We start from the raw sequence: 21,738 nt of genomic DNA, 5'->3' as shown, positions 1-21,738 counted from the left end.
CCATCTGAGCAGTGATGAGGGGAAATCAGTGTTTGGTAAAAATGCAAACAATTCTTAGAGCTCCTGCTCAACTAGGGGACTACACACCGCTCTTTTAAGAGGTCACAAAAATGGTTATGTTTTATTTAAGTTAAAATTCAATGGAAATATAATTCTTATTTATGACATTTTAAAAGGAACTAATGTATATATTTATCATCTGACTCGTCCCATGAGTATGCTAATGATCTTATCTTATCCATATTCACCACCAGGAAGTCCAAACCCCTTATTGGGGTACATCACATGAAGGCCTTGTGGTTAAAATATACATATCTCCTGTCCGTCAATCAATTCAATAAAGCTCAACCATTTCAAATTAAGGTGATATATTTGAGAAGAAAGCATCAAATACTCCCATTTGTTGGACTATAAATCCAACTGAGCAATTAACTCTCCTTTTAGGAACACTCCTTATAAGGCGACATGAAGAACCTGTGCTGCAGTAGCAGGAAAATGTGTGTGTCTGACAGGCCACTTTCTGTCCCTCTGCCTTACTCTGTCTGGCTGCTTTTTTTATTTGTCTCTGCTGCTTTCTATTTTTACATCCCACTGTTTCTCTATCTAACTTTCTGTCTGTCATTTGTTGCTGTGTGTCCCTGAATGCAACTAGCTCCCAAACTTTTACAGTACAGAGTGAAAACATCTTTTTCCAGGTCATTCTGTGACTGGAGTCTTAGTTTAGGTAACAGTGGTTTGACCCATTTGGTGCAGTTGTGTGTTTGTTCATTGGTGCATCTGAGCAGAATTGATTCCCACATTTTGGGTTCAGGTGAATTGTCAGCTGTTCTGTGTTTTGTTGTGTTCGTCCATTGTTATTTTTAGTGTCAGTGATGTAAGGGTCATTGCGTTTTATAGAAGAGGCACCTGGAGCCACTGTGGCAGACAGATTGGACTTGCTCCGAATGTCAATGCAGCAAACCATGATTCATCAAGAGTTGTGTAGTTATTCATGGAGGTATTGTTCTCACCAGGAAAGGATAGCATCGGCTGTTTGTAGAATACTTAAAATGGCTGTTGGTTATGGTTTCCTGACTGTAACTTATCTTTATTTTGTAAGTAATAACCTTGTAATGCAGCTGCAAAAACTGTTAGAGAAGACTGGTGGACAGATGTGCACACAGATTCTTACCATGGTTCATTTGACGAATAACTGCAGAGCAAAGATCCTCATTTACTTTTTGGTAACACAATGTTGTCCTCAACACATCACTAAGACCAAGAGATATTTCCTAAAAGCAGCAGTCTTTGGTTTAAATACACTGCTGGTTCAGATTGTCCTTCTGGTTTCTACATGTTCTCCATGTGTCTGTGTCAGTATGGATTTTACTTTTTTTATTTTGATTAAATCTTGAAATGGGTGAAACATTTACGTTCCTACTTCAAGGTGACTTTTTTGAAAGTGTTGATTTTTTTCCAACTCGGATGTAAGACAGTCAGTTTACAGTTATAGAAGACTTATGAACAAGCGATATTCATATTTGAGAAACTAGAACCTCTTAATATTGATTTTCTTTTTAATTAAGTGTATTTAAACAATGATTATTTTCACAAAAGCCCATTTATTTTCTGCCAATTGACTAATCAATACACTGTCCAATTGTTGGAGCTCTAATCCATAGGGTTACTGTTGAGTTAATTGCCCTTAGGTGTGTACATGAGTGTGAATGGTTCAATATACACAGTTTGTCGCCCTGTGGTAAACTGCAGACCTGTCCAATATGTGACAGGCTGCCCCCCCATGAACAGGAGAGGTGGGTACAAGACTTCATTTATTCTTTGCCTTTGTGTGCTTATTACTGGTTAATGTGATATGTGGCCTTTTGACTCTCTCACAATACTTATACCGTACAGCATATTTCCGCTGTTAAGTAAAAGCCAGGTTATACAATAGGAGGTTTATAAATGATCCTAGCTCAGAAAATAATAACTGTGGGTCTTGTATGCGTGTACAGGTGCAGGTAACCGCTGTAAGTGGTTATTTAATTAATGTGAAAAACATAGAACAAGCTGTTAGCTAACTGCCTCCCACATCCACAGTCTCACACACACCGACACACACACTGTTCAAGGATTTGCTTGACAATGGGAAGCACTGGGATGTGAAACAGGATTTTGTATTTTCTCTCACCATGGCAGAGTAATCATGACCTACAGAAAATGAGTCTGTGTGCCAGTTTGTGCGATTGTTACTTCATGGTTATGTGTGAGGGCCTTCTATGTGTGCCTGAGTTTTGCATGTGTGTGACAGTGTGTGACTGTCTGTGTTTAATAGTGAGAAAGTGCAGAAGCCTGGGGTGAGATCTGTGCAGCATTCACACCTATACAAAACATTTTAGGATAAGAGAAGCTGTTCTAGAAAACTCTTTTCAGGCGCTATAAAGGTGTCTGAGATATTTGAGTCTGTGTAAAGCGTTGCCTAATGTGGAGCGATCGCCCACTGAGTGCAGCATGTTCTGTTTTATGACAGAGGGAGAGACAGAGAATAAAAATACACCCAGCTCCTTGGAGACAGTCTCTATGGCAGCGGTTACTATGGTGAAGGCAAGGCTGCACGTGAAGTGCTGTCATGGGACCCTGGGGAATTCACCCTCCTGAGATCACACACACACACACACACACACACACACACACACACACACACACACACACACACACACACACACACACACACACACACACACACACACACACACACACACAAACTTTCTATTAAGAACAGATGGAAGAAAAGAGAAACCTTTAGGGGAATTGGGAAAGACACCACTAACTAAGTGCATTTACTCAAGGACTATATTTAGAATACAATATCGTTTTAAATCTGTTATCATAACAGGGCTAACAATAACTCTGCTTTTGTATTTGCAAGAAGCTGGTGATATGATACGTGTCATCATAACTGTTAAGATTGAAACATTGCAATACTGTTAGCAGGGCAAAAGCAATGGGTGTATTCTCTGATAATTCTTGTGTACTGAATGTACCGAATTTTAAATTCAGGTCTCTTACATACATTTTGCTATTGTAGTATTACAACTTAAACAAACTAAAATATAAATACTTTTTACACTTCATCTTGTGAGTGTGTAAGATAAGATGTACTTTATTGAACCCGAGGGGAAATTATCCTGGGAAACAGTGCTACACTCTTTTGCATGTGTGTGTAGTGTGTGTGGGCAGGTGTGTGTTAGCAGTTCTTGCTACATATCTCACTACTCACATATTATATATATATATATATATATATATTTGTATATGTACTGATACAACAAAGCTTTATTGTGTGTGTGTGTGTGTGTGTGTGTGTGTGTGTGTGTGTGTGTGTGTGTGTGTGTGTGTGTGTGTGTGTGTGTGTGTGTGTATAATGTGCATGCTCAGAGCTTGCACATGCAGTGTTGCCTCTGCAGAGTCAGTCTGCTCTGTCATGCTGTTTCCATAGCAGCAGCAAGAGCCAACACAGCCAACCACGCTCACTTCCTGGTTTCACCCTATTGGTGCCAGCTCCCTCTGACTCTCTTCCTACCTTTTTTTTCCGGGGCTCTCTCAGAGTCTGAACAGGACTGGTTTCACTTCAATGACCCACAACACAAGAAACACAAAAGTAAAGCAAAAATTGTCTAATATTGTTCTTCTATAAGACTTGATATCCATGAATGAACACAGGCTGAATGTAGATCATTTAGGCCCAAATTATGATCAATTGTATTTAAAGTATTATTAAAGTTGCCTAAGTTGTCTAATATGTATCTTTTGAAATTAAGTCAATGGATTTGAGAAACAGTAGTCTGAGTAGCTCTTCCTCCTCTCTGTTCTGTGTGTCTTCTTTGTTCTAGCTTCTCCCTAGTATAACATCTGCCTCTGGAGGAGTCTGTGCCATGATGGTGACTGCCCACAGATGGCAATCATTGCTGCCCATGTAAACAAACTCCCATTTGCTCCAAATATTTGTCATTGTCCTGGCTGTCATTGTCTAATTCTAATGGGTAACATCCGCTCTTTTCTCTCCACCCTGTTATTTTTAGTCGAAGCTGTCTTTCCATGCTTCAGCTGTTACATCAATAAAGAGTGACTGCATATCAAGCAGCTGCAGTTTCATTAGCTAATACATTTATTATATTTTCACACGCAGGACAGTCTGTAACAATTTCAAGTTTCTTCATCACAAGTTCATCAGGAAAATAAATGCTGTAGCTTGGACTAGTCAGCATGTTAGTCTGTGGACAGGAAAAAATACAGGTCATGAATGTGCTCACTCAAGGGAAAAGAACAAGCAGAGCTCAACAATTAAAAGAAAAGATCATCAGTATATCAGATAGAAAATGGAGTTTATAACACCCACTCATCCTCCTTAATATGTGATAAAATGTACTATAAAGGTCAAATTAGCTCTGTTCAGTGTTGCTGGGACGCTTGGGTCTTGGCTGGGATGACAAGCGGTTGATTAGAGGATGCAAAAAGCATCAAACTGATCACACCTTACTTAGGCATGTAGCTTTGAGCGAAGTGAGCACTCAGATTGCTGCTTACTCAGCCAATGAGAAGATCCCGATGTTCCCTCTGTGTAGCTATGATGCAGGATGTGGGACATTCTCTGGTTGGGGCGCCTCCCTGAAACCAACATTTGTTCCTACCAGAATTTAACATGTTTCTACTGAACCATCTTTGGAGCAGAGTATGGCGCACAGAGCAGCAGGATGTCTTCACCTGTAAATGTGTGTAATGCTCAAAGCCTTGAAACTGTTAACACAACATTAACTGTTGATGGTGAGGCTGTTAATATTACATTGTATACTAAAACCTGACCATTTTTAGTTGGCAAATCCGAACTACATGAGTTTTACAGTATTTCAACAGGTGGGGGAAAGCGCTAAAAGAATCCAATGTGGACCAATAAATCATCAGTATTTACATATTCAACTAAATACAACATTTAGACCGTATTAACTCTTCTTAAAGATCTACTTTTTGACCTTGAACTCTCAAAAAAAAGGGGAATAGATTTAGAACATAAAACAAACAAGGTGCAAAATGGTTCCCCACTATGTATGCCCTGTAATATATTGTATATGTACTTTCTCAAATGTCTTAGAATTCCTCCATTTATACTTCCCTGGTCTTCCTATAGGGCCTGATCTATTATTGCACTACAAAGCTTTTGTGGATTAGGACATGCAGGATATTTTTATGAAATCTGTTTTTCAATCGACGTTAAATTCTTGACATGGTCTTTATTTTCACGCACAAACAAAGAAATGTATGTAAAAGTTAGTAGAAAGAGAGTTTAAAAGGTTTAACATTGTTCTAATTCCCAAGAAATCATTTATCCTTATTGCCCAATTTTAGTTTTGCATCATCTTTTTCTGAGTTGTCAGTCCACTACATTACAGTACCATTGTACTGGCATAAAGACTACAAGCTGAAGTAGATGCTTATCTGAGTTGTGTAATCCTCATTGTTGAAATCCCTGGTTACCTTTTCAGCTCTACACATGCATGGTTGGACAAGAACCAGTGGCCCAAGGTTTGAGCTCCATGTAAAACTCAAAGTGTTTGGTTTACACATGCTGAAGACAAACAGTAAATCCCAGCTCGCCTCATTACTCCCGCTTTGCGCATGGCTGTGGATAAGGACGTATTGATTTTAATGGCCCAACCCTTTTAAGATAAACAGTCCTGGAGGATCTGCAGTCTGATCAGATTTCGCCACGCAACACACACATGAGCATAGTGTCCTCACAGTGCTCAAGATCACCCTGTCTATATTCTGAATTCATCTGGTCTCACAGAGTTGGACATGTGTGTGTTTATAGACAGTTAAATCTGAAGGTCTCTTGAGTCTCACATTCTCCCTCAATCTGCTTTCTACGCCTCTTTATATGTTCTGCCCTCCTTTTCTCCTCTTTTCTCCCCCTCTTGATTCCTTGATGTCTTTTCATCACCTCCTGTTGTTCTATTACTTCATCTCTCCTCACCACTGCTGGTTTCTGCTCATCCAGATCAAACAGGAAATTGAGGCGGCAGTCAAGAGAGCTGAAAAATAAATCACTCTTTGTTCTGTTTGAAAGGGTTGGCATTAAAACGTTTTTGTCAGTGAGTGATTGTAGTAAGTGTTTTTGTTTGAAATGATAACGCTAAATGATATATCCTCACTCGTGAGTTTTAATACCCATGGTTAGCGTGTACTCATGCTATTCAGCTGCTGGCTTTTTAAAGCAAGTCGTGTATTGGAGTGACAGAGTGATGCTGTCGCAGAATTACAAAGGCTTCAGTATAATTATATAGCTCTGACTTTGTGTGTTTGTGTGTGCGTGCATTTGTGTGTGTTTGTGCGTTTGTGTGTGGGCGTGTTTGTGTATGTGTTTGACAGCTGTGTATCTGTTGACAAGTGACAAATATATTGCCCAGCTGCCCTAGGTGTTAGACTTGCCTGGTGGTCAATCGAAAGCAGTACAACATTTATCTGAAGCTAAAATAAGGCTTCAGCTTTCTGAGTTAAACAAATGAAGTGATTTCTCCAAATTAAGACTTTATTTTATGCGTTATTCCCTCATTTTGTTTCCCACGGTTCTTAGATTACTTTGAGTTTGTATCCTAGAAAAATTCCCACTTGATTTTACAAAGTCAAACTTCATCTTGCACAGGTGGTGTTCCCCCTTCTCTTCTGTTCAGAATGTTGCTTAGATATGTTGAAGAATGTTAATGTACCACATTTGTATTTGCTTCATGGATTCAATGAATTATTGTTAATGAAGGCTCCAAAATATTTGATGTTTCAGATGCTTTCTTTGAGTTTTCTGTGTGTGAATGAGCCTGACCATGTTCTGTCCCACCACAAAGTTCTGGTTGATTTATCTCCTTCCTCTTCTTTTTACAGTGCAGTGTCTGGAGATGACAACTAAGCGGAAGCTGATTGGCCGGCTGGTGCCGTGCCGTTGTTTCCGTGGGGAAGAGGAAGTGATCTCAGTGTTGGATTACTCCCACTGCAGCCTGCAGCAGGTCCCCAAAGAGATCTTCAGCTTTGAGAGAACTCTGGAGGAGCTCTACCTCGATGCCAACCAGATTGAGGAACTACCCAAGGTAATTATGACCCATATGTTTATATCTCTCTTCTTTCTATAACCACTTTTTAAATAGTTGAACCTGGACAAAGCTGGTCAGTTGTCTGACTTCACAATTCTGGCCTTGTGAATCACTTTCTGTTGACCAATATGTGTTGCACTTATGAAAGGCCCACTTAGATTAAATGAACTGTTTGTTCCAGACCTTGTTCTAGGATGAAGAGACATATATTTCATGTTTTGACTTGTTGGTGGAAGGCAAAGCATATCTGCATCTTTGCACCACAAATTACATAAAGTACTCAAAATAAATGTATATAGTTCTTTTGTTTCATATTTTGAAAAGGGAAATATTATTCCCCAGTCATGACTCAACCTGTTCTGATTGCTTGGCTATATTTAAACTTGTAGATGTATTAATAATATGTCAGCCCATTATATACTGATACAGAGAGACTCCAGTGATGTGTATTTAAAGGAACTAACAATTAGCAATGCTACTTTGTCTTTGCCATTCTAAGATCTTGCCCACCAGCGGTGCAAAACAATAAAGCTTATCCTATCAGATGCAAATTAGGATACTTCAGACTCAGCTTGTCTGTCTACTTGCAGTTTACATCATTGATTTGAAGTGAATCCTTATAAGTGTTTCCATGCTATCGTCAACAGACAGCGCCATAAATATGTGAACAATAATTGCACAACTTTTCTAGCCAATCCAGTCAATAATTGTTAAGATATTTCATTGTGGAGTGCTGTAAAGCACATTTGTGCAGTGTATAAATGAAAGTTTCTTTGTAATCAATAAACTTACCCACATTGCAATGTCTTGAGAGTCTTGAGACAAAGATCAGCAATATTGTTTTCTTGGCATGCTTACACACAGTACTATAAACGTAATCGCATAATAGACATTGGCGAGAGGCATCTTAGGCCACCAGAGACAGTAAAAAAAATCACGTTGCTGTAACGACACAAAATGCCCTTCCAATATTTCAAGGAGAATTAACAGGTGCTGTTCGTAGGAGGGCAGGGCTTTCTCATTTTCATTGATGACCTGTCCTGGTTTAAATGACAGAGATGTCTAAATAGATTTCTTAATATAACTTCATGAAAGGAGACTGAGTCAAGCTAAAGCTGACTCAACTGACAGAAAAAGCCTTGATTATACACAAACAGTATGTATGTTTATGTGTGTGCTAAGATGTATCGAGTCTTCCAGGAGTGATTGTGTCTAAAAGTATCATGGTCTGGCCTGACCCATGGGCATAAAGCAGCCCTTATTTAGCTCTATAGCTCTTTGGCTCCAGTGCTCCTTTTTGTTTTATATAACAATGACAGTAAGATGTGATAAAGATTATATTGCGAACATCTAAACAGGTCATAACATACATAAAGTAGCAGTTTATTTATGGCAGTTTTTGATTTGCATGCAGTTAAAATAAACTCTTCAAATGTCTTCATACAGTCGGTCCTCTTTCTTTGTGTAAGTTAGGTGCCTCGGAAGTTGCTGGCAGGAATGAATGTGAGTGAGCTTATGTTTGCTTGAATTTTGAGGAGTTTACATATTACAAAGTGCAAATCAGTAGATAATTGGATGTTATGGTACACATCAAATAACATTCACACTCTAAGTGACAATTTGCAGGTGAAGGTGCATGTTTACACTGGCACCGGTGCAACTTACAACACAGCACACTCTGGAAGTGTTTCGGCACATTTTATCAGATTTTTTGCTGTGATATATTTGATCTTAGTTAAGTGTAATGTACGGAAACACATAAATAGAAAACAAAAGTTCAATGAAAGAACCATTTAATTACTTAAATTTTTTAAGTATGTTTTGCCATTCTTCCAAATGGATTCATTTATACTCCAACACAGGGTATCTTCAGCATTTACCACCTTAACAACATAATCACATTGATGAGGAGATCAGCTGTTCAGAGAACCAAAAGTGAGGCAGGTGATGCTCCACCTGTGCTAACTGAGTGTGGTTGTTGAAGAGTCCTCAATTACTGTTCTGTATGTAAAGATAAAATACAAAGCAACACAATTGTATCAGCTCAGGCTCGGAAATGTAGAGTGTTGGGTAACTACACTTTCTTTCTTACTTTTTGTTCCAAAAATTGTGAAAACTGTGATGAATGGGGCATTTGGCTGTACCGCAATAGTGAATTCAGACTTTATACACTAGAAGTCTACAATGGCTGTTGTTGTGGATAAAGACATTATCCCAATTTGAGTCTATCAAAAGATAGTCTGTTTAGATTATTTTCTAGCTGCTTTTACAGTCATGTCAGCATAGCTACAGTAAGTATATTACAATAGATAAGTAATGATATTCACACAATGTTTGCTAATGAGTAAACTACTCACTAGCATGCAAATAGCATTAGTGATTTTGTAAAATAGTTGGCCGTCTAATCGTAATCAGGGTTGAGAGCTATTTCGGAAGAAAATGGTAGTAGATGTTGAGTGAAGATGATCACAACTCTTAAATTGGTCTATCGCTAGTTTTTGTGCTTCCATCTTTTGTAGCTAATGCATTTAGAATTTATTTCTGTAGCTGGAGTGCATTTTCCTTCATCTTTTTGCATTTGTTTTTGTGTGTGCGTTGGTATTTACTGTTTACTTGTATTCGAAGCACTTTCCTTGTTATGTATGTGCTTCCACTATTTTACATGTTTTGGCATTTGCAGTAATTCTCTATTAAGGCCACATTGCTCTGAATATTTTTGCTTTCACTCGAGTGTGTGTTTTCTCCATAGGGGCCACCGTATGTAGGAGATTAATTTTGTATTATTCATAGAAAAACCCGCTGAAATGGCACTGCTTTTCCACAACATTAAGTGCTGCGTGCCTCTAGCTGACTTTTTGTCTCTCTTTCCTTTTGTACTCTCTACTAGGTCTGTGTGATTTTGCCAATAGACTATAATAAATATTTTTTCCTCTCTTTGTTTCCACAGCAACTCTTTAACTGCCAGGCCTTGAAGAAGCTTAGTATGCCCGACAACGACCTGTCCAACCTGCCCACCACCATCGCCAGCTTGGTCAACCTCAAGGAGTTAGACATCAGTAAAAACGGTAATATTCCTCAGATAAAGAACAAACCCGAATATTTAAATAAAAAATGGTGCTAACTCATAGACTGATGAACAGCAATTTTACTTAGCAAAGACCATCAAATAAAGCCTCGTAATCACAATAATGTCAATTCTATATGATTCTATTTTATGACAAAGCTTTACATTGTATAAACATTCGCACAACCCTCTGTGGATAAAAATGACAAAAGGTTGAAATAAGTAACTAACACATTTTCTCATCCATCTTTGTGTCTCTCTGTCACAGGTATCCAGGAGTTTCCCGACAATATAAAATGCTGTAAAGGCCTGTCTGTGGTGGAGGCCAGTGTCAACCCTATCACCAAGTAAGACACCAACGCACACCATCGAGAAACACATCTTACTCATATCAATGGAGGGCTCTAGTTTAAAGGCAGCGCAAGTTAATATCTATTTCACAAAGTTGAGTTTTGAAAGTTAGACAAAAAACATAAACACTGAAGAAGCTAATATATATCTGCTTCTGGATAACAATGTAACATAAAACACATAACATAAGTATATTTATTCACTGACACCCATGGTGCTCCAATTTTATCAGCCAGTTTGAGTGGACCTGGATACTGTTGAGGATTGTTTGATGTATTTAGCTGTTGATACTTTTTCTCGTCTAGAGACGGATACTGTTCTTGGTATTTTTTGGTGCTTCATATGTTATAGCTGTTAACTGCATCCACCAACCCTAAGCTACCGTAGAACCATCATGTTGGCTCAGCTAGGACTAAACAATGGAAGATATATTTGCTACAATAAAGTGCAGATGCTGTTCACTATTGGAGCATTATTGCTATGTAATTGCAGTGGTGGTGCAATGTCCATGAAGCCTGCTGTGTGTGTGTGTGTGTGTGTGTGTGTGTGTGTGTGTGTGTGTGTGTGTGTGTGTGTGTGTGTGTGTGTGTGTGTGTGTGTGTGTGTGTGTGTGTGTGTGTGTGTGTGTGTGTGTGTGTGTGTGTGTGTGTGTGTCTGTGTGTGTCTGTGTTTGATGAGTCATTGAATTGTGAGAGAGAAAGATGTTTTAATCAATTTTGGCATGTCCGGACACACAACTTTTTTTTTCTTTTGCATATTTTTCTATTTTCCCATTTCCTTCTTTACATATTTCCTGCTGTGTTTCTGACGTTGGTCATTTCCCTTTCTTCCAGACTCCCAGATGGTTTTACGCAGCTCCTGAATCTGACCCAGCTCTTCTTAAACGATGCCTTCTTGGAGTATCTGCCTGCTAACTTTGGCAGGTAAAGTGATGCATGTATTTGTTCATGTGCGGTTGGTTTTGACTGTGCTGGATGCACTGTTTTATAAACAGTATTTCAGGCACTTTAGGCTCTAACTTACTTCCACTAGTTTGTATTGTAAAGTGTCTCCATTCTAAAAATGAGCATTTCCAGTTTTGTCAGTCTTGAAATAGTTTGTTCTGTTCATAATTAATGTGTTCTTAAAAATGTATTTGCATAATACATACAGTAAGATAAGACTTTTTTCATGTGACTTCTGTTTTTCAGACTCTCCAAACTACGGATCTTGGAGCTTAGAGAGAACCACCTGAAAACCATGCCAAAGTAAGAAAAAACAACAGAGTATTTGTGTGAGAGAAAGAAACAAATAAATAAGGGTACAGCTGCACACACACATGCACACACACACACACACACACACACACACACACACACACACACACACACACACACACACACACACACACACACACACACACACACACACACACACACACACACACACACACACACACAGACAGATGCTTCATGAGATTAGCGGGATGATGCTTGCTTTCCCAGGTGTCCGGATTAAAACTATATTGATCTCTGGCAGGTGGTCATGAATACTGATAAAGCCAAACAGTAATGTGTCTCTCCTAGCAGTTTTAAAATGTTTACTGTTTAAATAAAAAACTACCTTAGAGACAGAACCATTCCAGACACCCCTTGTAGAGTAACAGTGTTTTCAATTATGTAAAGTGATAATGCTAATGACAATAATACTGTGGCTGCAGTTACTACTTTACAACGCCCCTTGTATTTTAACTGAGAATACTGTTGACCTGCAGAAATGTGCAAAACTTGTATGTTTTTTTCTATAAATGTCTCTAAATCAAGAAGCAGCATGCATAGAATATACGCAGTAGAAGCTACATTTAAATTAAATTGAATGTTGACGTGATTTTAACATTTAAAGCTTTTATTAGTTAGTGAGTAAAATTAAATGTGAAATGCTAACATGTGGTTTATTATAAGAGGAGCAAACATTTGAATTAGAAAAAAGACACATTTTGAAGGATAATATTTCCAACTTAAAAAATATATAAAAACATGCATTAAATGTTGTGTTCTGTATAATTGCCTGGTGGATAGGTGGACTGAAAAAAATACAAATAAACATATACATACAGTAATTCACAATGCACTTGTATGTATTCTCTCTTCTCAGGTCCATCCACAGACTGACGCAGTTGGAGAGGTTGGATCTGGGTAGCAATGAATTCTCTGAGATGGTGAGCCTGACAAGCAGCATCAATTAAGCGTTTAAATGTGTAATATGTTGTACATTGAGTTTGTACAACATTATCACAGAAAGCTCGAATATGAATGCCTCTGTAGACGTTTACCAGTTGAACCTTTTTTATTTGTAAGGAGAACGAGAACCCGAACGCAGATGCTGTGTCCTATTTTGGGAGCCACTGCCCTGAAAGTTCACATTTAAAGACCAAATATGACATATGGTGAACCCTCAGTAGGCTATGTCAGTGAGGCAGGAGCAAGTTCAGAGTACTGTCCTTTAGTTGCACACTGATATGGGACCTAGTGACATGATTAGGTAGAAAGGTCTGGATATTGCATCAGGGTCAAGCAGGAAGTCTGTTGTGAGACTGACAGTCTCACCGTTTTTTTTCTCTATTTATGCCAAAGATTTGGTCTGAAGATGTATTAAAGTTATTATTTGGATATGTACTTGTTCATAGAAGGTGTCCTATGATTTTAATGAATATGAATATTCATTGTTGCTTATGTGCTCTGCACATGCTGATATGGATTCCTCTGTTTGAATTGTTAGCCGGAGGTGTTGGAACAGATCCACAACCTAAAAGAGCTTTGGCTGGATAACAACTCTCTACAGTGTATACCAGGGGTAAGAACACAGACACATTTACAGTGATGAAAAGCAACTATGCTTATACTTTTGCATGTAAAGATATTGTCTTTTCTTTCTCTCCCCCCTCCTCGCTGCAGGCCATAGGGAAACTCCGTCAGTTGCGTTACTTTGACTTAGCTAAGAATCGCATTGAGTCGTTGGACACGGATATCTCAGGCTGTGAAGCCTTAGAAGACCTGCTGCTATCCTCCAACATGCTGCAGCAGCTTCCTGACTCTATAGGTACACACACATACACACATGCACACTCAAACACTCAAGATGATAACACTGTAGCAACGCAATGAAATTCCCATCTGTGTATCTCCTGTGCAAGAGTGACAGAAAACGTACATATCCATAAAACTTGAGTTATATTTTATATATAAACCTTGAATTTTCTTACTGGCAATAAATCGCATGGAAAGATTTTAAAATATACCACACCCAGTGATTCCTGAAGGTTGAAGTCTTTAAAAACTGGTTTATCATCTTCAGTAATATACTAGAACAGCTGGCCAGCGTGGTTTCAGCAAATGCTTGTCCAACAGGAATACATTTTGCCTTTGTTTGGGAGTATTTTTAGATCTTGATTAATATGCATTTTATTGTGCTGCCTGGGGAATATTTATGGCAGCAGGATGTGGGATTGACTCAAAATAAACGATAGCGTTCCTTCTAATGAAATGGCACCCACTGCAAATACAGTATGTGGCTCATTGGTGGAGTTTGTAACAGTTTTTAGACAGCATTGGAGTTTATAATAAAGAGGAATAATATATCACACTGTGGCTACAAGAGAAGTAAGACCAAATCTTTGTTGGTTTTAGAAAAATGTCATAGGATGTGTTAACATTAAATATGTTTACAGAATGGTGCCAACTCTTTATTTAAATCCAGTCAATCTTTTCAGAGCTGTATTATTTTCGACATGATGTTTGTGTGTCATTGTGTTTCTTATGTGTGCTTTTATATTGTGTAGGAATGTTGAAGAAGCTGACAACATTGAAGGTAGATGACAACCAGCTGACCTCACTGCCTAACACCATCGGGAGGTAAGAAACACACACACAGACACAAACATACACCCACACACACACACTCTAAAAGAGAACAGAAAATGAAAAGTGCTTTGTCAGATTTTTGTCAGCAGGATAATCTTTGGTGGGTTGTTTTTGACTACTGTTAGTTGCTGTGTTGTTATGCTGGCTCATGATTGGGCTGTTCTGTGTGTTGTGTTTGCTGCGTTGCCGTGGCATTAGTCCGAAGCCCAAGCACGGGTGAGTAACATTAGCCTACTGGATCCAGGGGTGCGTTCAGAGACAGATAGAGGTTCAACTGCGTTACAGACACAAACAGATGCGCTCATAACTAGCCGGGGCTGTGGGAAGCATTTTGAATTCATCCAAATTAATGCAAACATTAAAAACATGTTTCTAAATGTGGACCTAGCATTTGAATAAAATCGTAATTTCCAAATGTAATAAGGGTTTGAGACACAAATGATTGCACGTAAAATAATTACAGTAATTTGATGATAATAATTCTTATTATAACCCATCACAGTTCAGATTCATGTTGCTTGTGAAAGAAAACCTTTTGATGCTTTTAAACAGAAGTATTTTCTGCTCAGATTTTCGGAGAAAGTAACACAGCAAGGCCTACGGTAACATACATATGAATTTAAATCAGTTTTAATTGGAGTGCATTGATTCTGTTCCTTCTTGCTGTTTCACTTGTCTCATGGAACAGCTTTCTAATTATTGTGTGAATCAGATAATCTGTGATGGATTGTATTTTTATGATTATTTTACATTCATTGAATTAAATGTAACTCCTAACATCACTTTTGTATCTGAACGCTCTGAAAACATTTTGTCTTCCTGAACAAATCCCAGGTTTCAGCCTCAATAAGTAGTTTTGTAGAACCATTGCTTCTCCTCTGATTTAACCAGCAACACCTGCAAATGATCATCTTCTACGCCTAAGTGTTGCTTATTAATGATTCATGTGTAAATTGTTCTATCTGTGCCTGTACCAAATCTACATTGTATTCTAACTGTAGTACAACAGGGTGCTTACTGTATGCTTTATATACACAGAGCTCAATCAGCAGATGTCTTTACTCGTCTGTATTGATGTACAGCCCATTGGATTATATAGAATCCAATAAGCAATGCAGTTACTTTCATAATCAAGTATGATTAAATAAGTCCGTATCAAAGCTTCGTAATGGGCCACAATATTTTACACCAGGTAACTGTATAGGCTCCTCTCTATGAGTTTACTGTAATGCAATATACAGTATGAAGCTGAATCCTTTAACCAGATCTTACATATAGTGTTCAGGCAGTGTTTAAAGTACTGTACTTTACCCCCAAAAAAACACTTTCTGTATAAACTATTAACCCTGTATTACCATGAATTCCTGAAGAAAACATCCCGCATGCCTCCACAGTGACCATAGAACAAATTCTCGCAACAATTCCTTATTGATTAAAGTAAGTGAGGTCCATGTTCAACAACAGCAAAACTGTTAAACGACTAAAAAAGGCTCAGCTTACAAGTGTTTGAAAATGATTTGAACAGAAATGCATGTGCTTTGGAATAAATTATCATTATGACAGGATACATTATACATGGATTTGTGTGCAACTGATGTTTTCATATAGATTTGCTGTTTTTGATTACAGCCCCCCTTTACTAAAGTTCATGGATACTTTGATCACCATGGAGGCATGTGCGAAAAACTATAGTTTTCTTCACAAATGTAAGGGTAACACAGGATGAATAATTGAGATACATCCCGTGGTCATTTTGGGGGTGAAGTATTACTGTAAGTTGCTGAGTAACCCTATCACCTTGTGAAAACCTAAACAAAAGCATTTATCCTGCACATACAAAGAAGGATATTAAATGATTGTGTCCAAAAGTGACCCTGTGACTACCCACTGTGTTTCCTTGCTACTAATGGGTAGATTTAAAGAGCCTGGGGGCAGACAGTAGCCAAATTAAATATTATATTTGGTACACCTAGCTGTTAGTTTTTTTCTGGGAGTAGCAAGAGGCGTTTTCATTATTTCAGGTAGGAATACAAACAATGCTGAGGAGAACATGATAAACAGGGCAAGCATAGATCTTAAAGTAGGATGTGAATCTCTCCTCCCCTCTCTCCCGTCAGCCCGTATGGTGGCCCAGATGGTCCAGGTCCACCGGGGATAATAATAGCAGACTAATGCAATGTTAACAGTGACAGTACATTAATATAAAAGTGTTATCTCATTAGCATTAGCCTGCTGTTAGCGTGCTGCTCGGCCACTGATGGCAGTCAAGGGGGGGTCAGGGTGTCCTGTAAAGGGCCTTCCGTTGATGTCATTGTGAATCTTGGTTGTGGGAAGAAGTTGAGATCCATGTTGAAGAATTGCATACATCTATTGGTGATAAATTGGGGAAACAATGATTGGGGATCAACAATTTGGACTAAATTACAAGTGTGGAAGATTGATTTGGTTGTATGTGACGCAATTTATAAAACTATTCTTCAACGGATGATCTTTTCCTTCTCCCAACACTCTCTTCTTCTAATTTAAAGCTATTATGTATCCTAACATGTAACAGGATACTATTGGATTCATACTAAATGTTTCTTATTGTCAACAAATCCCACAAAATGAACAAAACCAAGAATGTATAAGTCCTTCTCTCAATTTCCTGTCTAAAGACCTGCTGTATGTCTTAAAATGAAAATATAAAAGGTCTGTAGTCATCCAACAGATTGAAATAATGCATATGTTAAGTACTATTTTCTGTATTTTACACCACATGCAGGTGATTATATCATGAAGGAAGGTTTTATTTAGTGCAGCTTGTGGCTCATTGATGTGTTTTCAAGGACTTTTGGACTACTTTAGAGCTTTATTGCACCGAGGAACAGGTTATAACTGGCTTTGTCTACACAGACAATACTTGACAGTTGGATGAATACATTCTTGGTTTAGTCTTTTCATGGGATTTGGTGGCAAAAAAAGAGTAGAACTGTCCTTATCTAATGATACCTGAGTAGGCTACGTCGTGTAATGTTGCAGCTGAGATATTGCAGAATAATGTTCTTTCTCTCTGTCATTTTCTCTGCATCTCTTCCTTTCTGCCTCTGTTCCTGTCCTCCAGTCTGTCTCTTTTGGAGGAGTTTGACTGTAGTTGTAATGAGTTGGAGTCGTTGCCTCCCACTATCGGCTACCTGCACAGCCTGAGGACATTTGCTGCTGACGAGAACTTCCTCACAGAGCTGCCCCGGGAGGTAGGGGAAATCAACATATGATGATCATTTACGCATCGTCAGTGCACGGCTGGCCTCTTTTTTTTTTATCTGAAAGAGAGAAACAAATATGGAAATGTGTTGGGTTTTTGTTATTTCGATGACTATAATTAAAGTATTATAAATTCTCTACTATTTGGCAGAGAGAAATAGCAATTAAAGATCTATTTGGAAAATGTGTTGCAGATTTTTGGACATTTTATAGACCCAACCATTGATCCAGTAAATATCTAGTACTTAAAACTGTAAATGCATTGTAGCTTTTACTAAGGTGTTTATGCAGTAACAGATTTAATCGTATTGTGTGTGTGTGTGTGTGTGTTTCAGATCGGTAACTGTAAGAATGTGACGGTAATGTCGATGCGGTCCAACAAACTGGAGTTTCTCCCTGATGAGATTGGACAGATGACTAAACTAAGAGTCCTTAACCTGAGTGATAACAGGTACACACACACACACACACACACACACACACACACACACACACACACACACACACACACACACACACACACACACACACAACGTTTTTTCTCAATGGCCATTTAGATTATGTAACTCTTCTCACGGCCGGCAGTTGCCATGGGAATGGTGAGTGTGTTGCCATGGATACATGCTCTGCAGGCTGTACAGTGCGTGGGCACAAGAAACATCTCTCTTTTCTTTCTCCCCCTGCACCCTCCCTCCCTCCTTTTCTGTGTGTCTCTCTCAGGTTAAAGAATCTACCGTTTACCTTTACCAAGCTGAAGGACCTGGCAGCTCTCTGGCTTTCTGACAATCAGGTATCTCCTCCTCATCATTTCACCAGGAGACAGTGTACATGCTAACAAGTACTGTATGCAACACAAACACACACAGCTTCAGGTTTGGTTTGGGTATTACCTACAGCAGCACTATCTTTACACTTCATTTTGGGCCAGCCATGTTCAGTTTTCTGAGGCCCAATGATGACTTGATGATGTGCTTTTATTGAATAATTTACTGCATTTAAATGTATGCAAAAATCTCACAATAACAGTCTCACACTACTGTCAGATGCAGTGGTGTACATAAAGTAAGCATAGTTATTGTTCTGTATTATCCATAACTATTCTATGAATAATTATATTTCATATGACATTTGAAGTTACAAATCATTTGAAATCTTAAACTCAACTAAGAAATAACAACATTTAAAATTCAAATGCAATTAATGAAAGGTTGTTCAGTGCTATACTTAAGGACTTGGCACTCAAGTATGCAAATGTTGCAACAGAAATGTAACCTTAAATTCAGCAATGTCATTTGGACTTTTTTATTCAAATGAACTAGCAGAATGTGTTGAAAGTTTAATGAACGGTTTTCTTTCATTTATATACCAAAACAGCAATGCATTAATACAGTTTTATTTGCTATGAATATGCGATAATACATTATTTTACAAAACATTACCATCTCAATGTTTTTTATGAAGCAGACATGCAGATTAAAGAGGCATTTGACAATTTATTCAAATAGTTTGACAAAGGATGGAGGGAATCTGTGTCTCCGCTTTATGAATATTGTTCACGTAAGTAAAGTTGTGAATTATTCTGCTGTGTTTGCAGTCCAAGGCTCTGATCCCGCTGCAGACAGAAGCCCACCCTGAAACCAAACAGAAGGTTTTGACCAACTACATGTTTCCTCAGCAACCGCGACACGATGAGGGTACAAACTGTGTGTCTGTATGTTTATGTGTGGATAGACATGAAAAAAAGGCTAGAGCATGTTTTGTTATCACACTAGCAATATTACAACGATGATATGTGTTACATTGCAGGATGTGCTTTGAAGCTATGTGCAGGAATGTGTGGGATTTGTGCGTTTTTAAATTTAATGTACATTTGACATATAACAATCTGCAGACACATTTTTTGACATCAGTTTTAACCCTTTCCTTGGCATGTGTTTTTGATCATGCTTCCAGATTACCAGTCGGACAGTGACAGCTTTAATCCCACCCTTTGGGAGGAGCAGAGGCAGCAGAGGATGACTGTGGCCTTTGACTTTGAGGACAAGAAAGAAGAGGAAGACAACTCTGGGAAGGTCAAGGTCAGCTCTCTGTTTCTGTCTGTCTTGTCGTCTTTCTCTCTGTGAAGTATCTGAGCAGGAGGGGTTATATGAGGCAACCAGGCTTTATATTCAAGATTTGCAAAGCCAGCGTTAACTGGCTGGCAGCTGTAGCACCCCCAACTGTTTTATAATTCACTCTTCACTGTTTGTTTATCTCTGATGCTACATCTCAGATTTCACACGCAAAGGCTTATTGGTCATATAGTTTCAAGCCATTGGTAATACATGAAAAGGCACAATCTTTGAGCCAAAGTTAAAATGTTGAAATTGAAATACAATCAGAATCAAAGTCAGCTTTACTGGCCAAGTATGTATGCACATACAAGGAATTTGACTCAAACATAGACATAAAATATCTGTGCTTAATTGGTACAATATAAAACTCATTTTAAGGTTAAAACCTAACATTTTTACATGCTGTAAGATTAAAGAAAGATGTTTTATTTTACTCATACTTGCTGAATATACATAGCTACAGTATGTTTACCCTTGGTCTGAAATGCTCAGTTTAGTGGCTCTGGCTTTAAGACCCCTCCTTAAAGAAGCTTAGTATGTATATGAGAGATTATTTATCAGTCAGTGCACTAATGTGAATATAAAACATTATAAAACTAGCAAGCAACCACAACATTGCAATCAACAATAATTGATGATGTCTTGTTTTAGATGTATTGATGTTCCATAGAGGCAAACACACTTTTTTTCTACCATTTCTACTAAACGCTTGCTTAGTGTATTTGTGTCCTTTTGCCTGTGTTTCACAACATATTTCCTTTTTTCTGTTTAGGTGGAGATTAACCTTAAGCGCTACCCGACACCTTACCCCGAGGACCTCAAGAACATGGTCAAGTCAGTGCAAAGCCTTGTGGGTAAAAGTGTACATGGCGGGCATGGGCACCAACACCAGCATCAGCACCAACTCCAACACCAGCACCAGCACCAGCACCAGCTGAGCACAGGCACTGCCACCTCGGCAGGAACCAACATGGAACACACACACCTCAGCAAAGAACAGTACGAACCACCGTGGCCCCTTCCTCCCAAAGAGGTAGGAAACGCACACAGGTTTTTGTCTTTTTTTATCCGTATTTCCCTTTATATGTTCATTTTATTTATGATTTCTCATGCAAATCCTGAAAAATTAACATTGTTTGTGTTACACAACAAATCCCCATCACCATACAGTACATCAGTGTATCTGTAAGATTGATACCTGTGATCATAAAGGTATAAGAGCAGCACAAATGATGGGGTGTGTGTGTGTTCCAGGTGACAGACAGAGAGATGCAGGACTTCTCTCAGTCTCAGCTAATGGATCAGGGATCAATGCATAACTCTGGTATTGACATTCCTAAGAGGAAGGACAAAGAGGACCTGACAGAGAGCTCTGAGGTTTGTCACCTAGAGTGCTAAACACACACAGAAACACAAACACAATCACACACACAGCACGTGTCAATATAACTTTGGCTCAATTTAGTGTTTTTTCACCCTTGGGACAATGATACCATATTTATTTCACCTTGTAAATCCATATTCATGTTTTGTTATTTTTATGTTCATGTGTTTCTTTTCTTGTGATTGACATTTACCCAGACAATGTCAAATATATATACCTAAACAAAATATGAAATGTTAAGCGGTAGGATGCTACGTTGAACAGAGAACTAGATGAACTAGAGACATGTAAAAGTCTAAAATCTATTTCCATCAAAGTTTGTGTGTAAGTGTGCTTTCGTGTACTTCCTTGTGTTTGTGCAAGAGACAACTCAAACAAGTTTTCAAGCACATCTGGTGACCTCTACCGTGGTTTAGATTATGTATAGCTTACTACACCAGCTTTAACAGATATTAGCTGGCTGAAGTACCAGGGTTATAATATTTATGAGGGTGAAAAAATATTTAATTTGGGTTGATTCTTACTTCTTGCACTAAGTAGGCTATATCGCTTCTGTGCTGAGCGT

At 38.4% G+C, this 21,738-nt stretch overlaps 1 protein-coding gene across 1 annotated transcript in view; it reads left to right on the top strand.

Annotated features, from left to right (window-relative positions):
- The first annotated feature begins 6,917 nt into the window (after window positions 1–6,917).
- The window catches only part of lrrc7 (leucine rich repeat containing 7), a 35,103-nt gene continuing 20,282 nt past the window's right edge, over window positions 6,918–21,738 (top strand). The window contains exons 1-17 of the mRNA XM_063890593.1: window positions 6,918–7,115; window positions 10,066–10,183; window positions 10,451–10,529; window positions 11,367–11,456; window positions 11,724–11,780; window positions 12,667–12,730; window positions 13,291–13,365; window positions 13,467–13,611; window positions 14,351–14,423; window positions 14,631–14,648; window positions 17,536–17,665; window positions 18,011–18,126; window positions 18,396–18,465; window positions 19,270–19,369; window positions 19,629–19,753; window positions 20,562–20,822; window positions 21,044–21,166. Coding sequence (XP_063746663.1) covers window positions 6,927–7,115; window positions 10,066–10,183; window positions 10,451–10,529; window positions 11,367–11,456; window positions 11,724–11,780; window positions 12,667–12,730; window positions 13,291–13,365; window positions 13,467–13,611; window positions 14,351–14,423; window positions 14,631–14,648; window positions 17,536–17,665; window positions 18,011–18,126; window positions 18,396–18,465; window positions 19,270–19,369; window positions 19,629–19,753; window positions 20,562–20,822; window positions 21,044–21,166 — 1,833 coding nt within the window. The 5' untranslated portion in view covers window positions 6,918–6,926. The remainder of the gene's footprint in view (window positions 7,116–10,065; window positions 10,184–10,450; window positions 10,530–11,366; window positions 11,457–11,723; window positions 11,781–12,666; window positions 12,731–13,290; window positions 13,366–13,466; window positions 13,612–14,350; window positions 14,424–14,630; window positions 14,649–17,535; window positions 17,666–18,010; window positions 18,127–18,395; window positions 18,466–19,269; window positions 19,370–19,628; window positions 19,754–20,561; window positions 20,823–21,043; window positions 21,167–21,738) is intronic.

Source organism: Eleginops maclovinus, chromosome 9, assembly GCF_036324505.1.
Source record: "Eleginops maclovinus isolate JMC-PN-2008 ecotype Puerto Natales chromosome 9, JC_Emac_rtc_rv5, whole genome shotgun sequence".
Lineage (NCBI taxonomy): Eukaryota > Metazoa > Chordata > Actinopteri > Perciformes > Eleginopidae > Eleginops > Eleginops maclovinus.
Note: the sequence above shows the minus strand (reverse complement) of the source record. Positions and strands in the feature narration are given on the sequence as shown.